The sequence below is a fragment of the Egretta garzetta genome, unplaced genomic scaffold (assembly GCF_000687185.1).
Source record: "Egretta garzetta isolate BGI_Z169 unplaced genomic scaffold, ASM68718v1 scaffold19, whole genome shotgun sequence".
Classification (NCBI taxonomy): Eukaryota; Metazoa; Chordata; class Aves; order Pelecaniformes; family Ardeidae; genus Egretta; species Egretta garzetta.
Window position 1 is genome coordinate 1452442 of NW_009260768.1, and position 625 is coordinate 1453066.

The 625-nt window shown below is 62.2% G+C and overlaps 1 protein-coding gene across 1 annotated transcript in view; it reads left to right on the forward strand.

Annotated features, from left to right (window-relative positions):
• SOX9 (SRY-box transcription factor 9) overlaps nt 1-625 on the forward strand; it is a 3027-nt gene that overhangs the window by 1634 nt on the left and 768 nt on the right. Inside the window, exon 2 of the mRNA XM_009646164.1 lies at nt 1-252. This exon is cut by the window's left edge and continues 24 nt beyond it. Within this exon, the coding sequence (XP_009644459.1) occupies nt 1-252 (252 nt within the window). The remainder of the gene's footprint in view (nt 253-625) is intronic.

A 625-nucleotide genomic window follows, 5' to 3' on the forward strand; every position in this document is an offset into this window, starting at 1 on the left:
CCCTTCGTGGAGGAGGCCGGGCGGCTGCGGGTGCAGCACAAGAAGGACCACCCCGACTACAAGTACCAGCCGCGGCGGCGAAAGTCGGTGAAGAATGGGCAGTCGGAGCAGGAGGAAGGCTCTGAGCAAACCCACATCTCCCCCAACGCCATCTTCAAGGCGCTGCAGGCGGACTCCCCGCAGTCGTCCTCCAGCATCAGCGAGGTGCACTCCCCCGGGGAGCACTCGGGTAGGTACTCGCGGCCCCGCGAGGTGTTACGGGGAGGGGGTTAAGTCACGGCTGCCTCAGAAAAGTTGCAGCCCAAACCAGGCTGGAATTAGGGTTAGGTAAGCGAGAGAGACCCAGAAACGCAGGGAGGAGGGGGCGGCTGCGCCGGGGGGGGGGCAGAGCTGCCCACGAGCCTTGCCCGTAGCACAGGCACACAAACGCTCGCCCATGTGTGCCAGCCCCTGCGGCCGCTTCTGCCCCCTCTGCCCATGACAAATGTGAATCTGTACTTTTTTTTAAAAAAAAAAAAAAAATAACCAGAAAGATGGCCCCGCTCTCGTGGCGCACGGCCGAAGGCTCGGTAACTTTACCCGGCGCGATACCTGGGTGCTGATAGGGCTCCCGTCTGGTGCACAC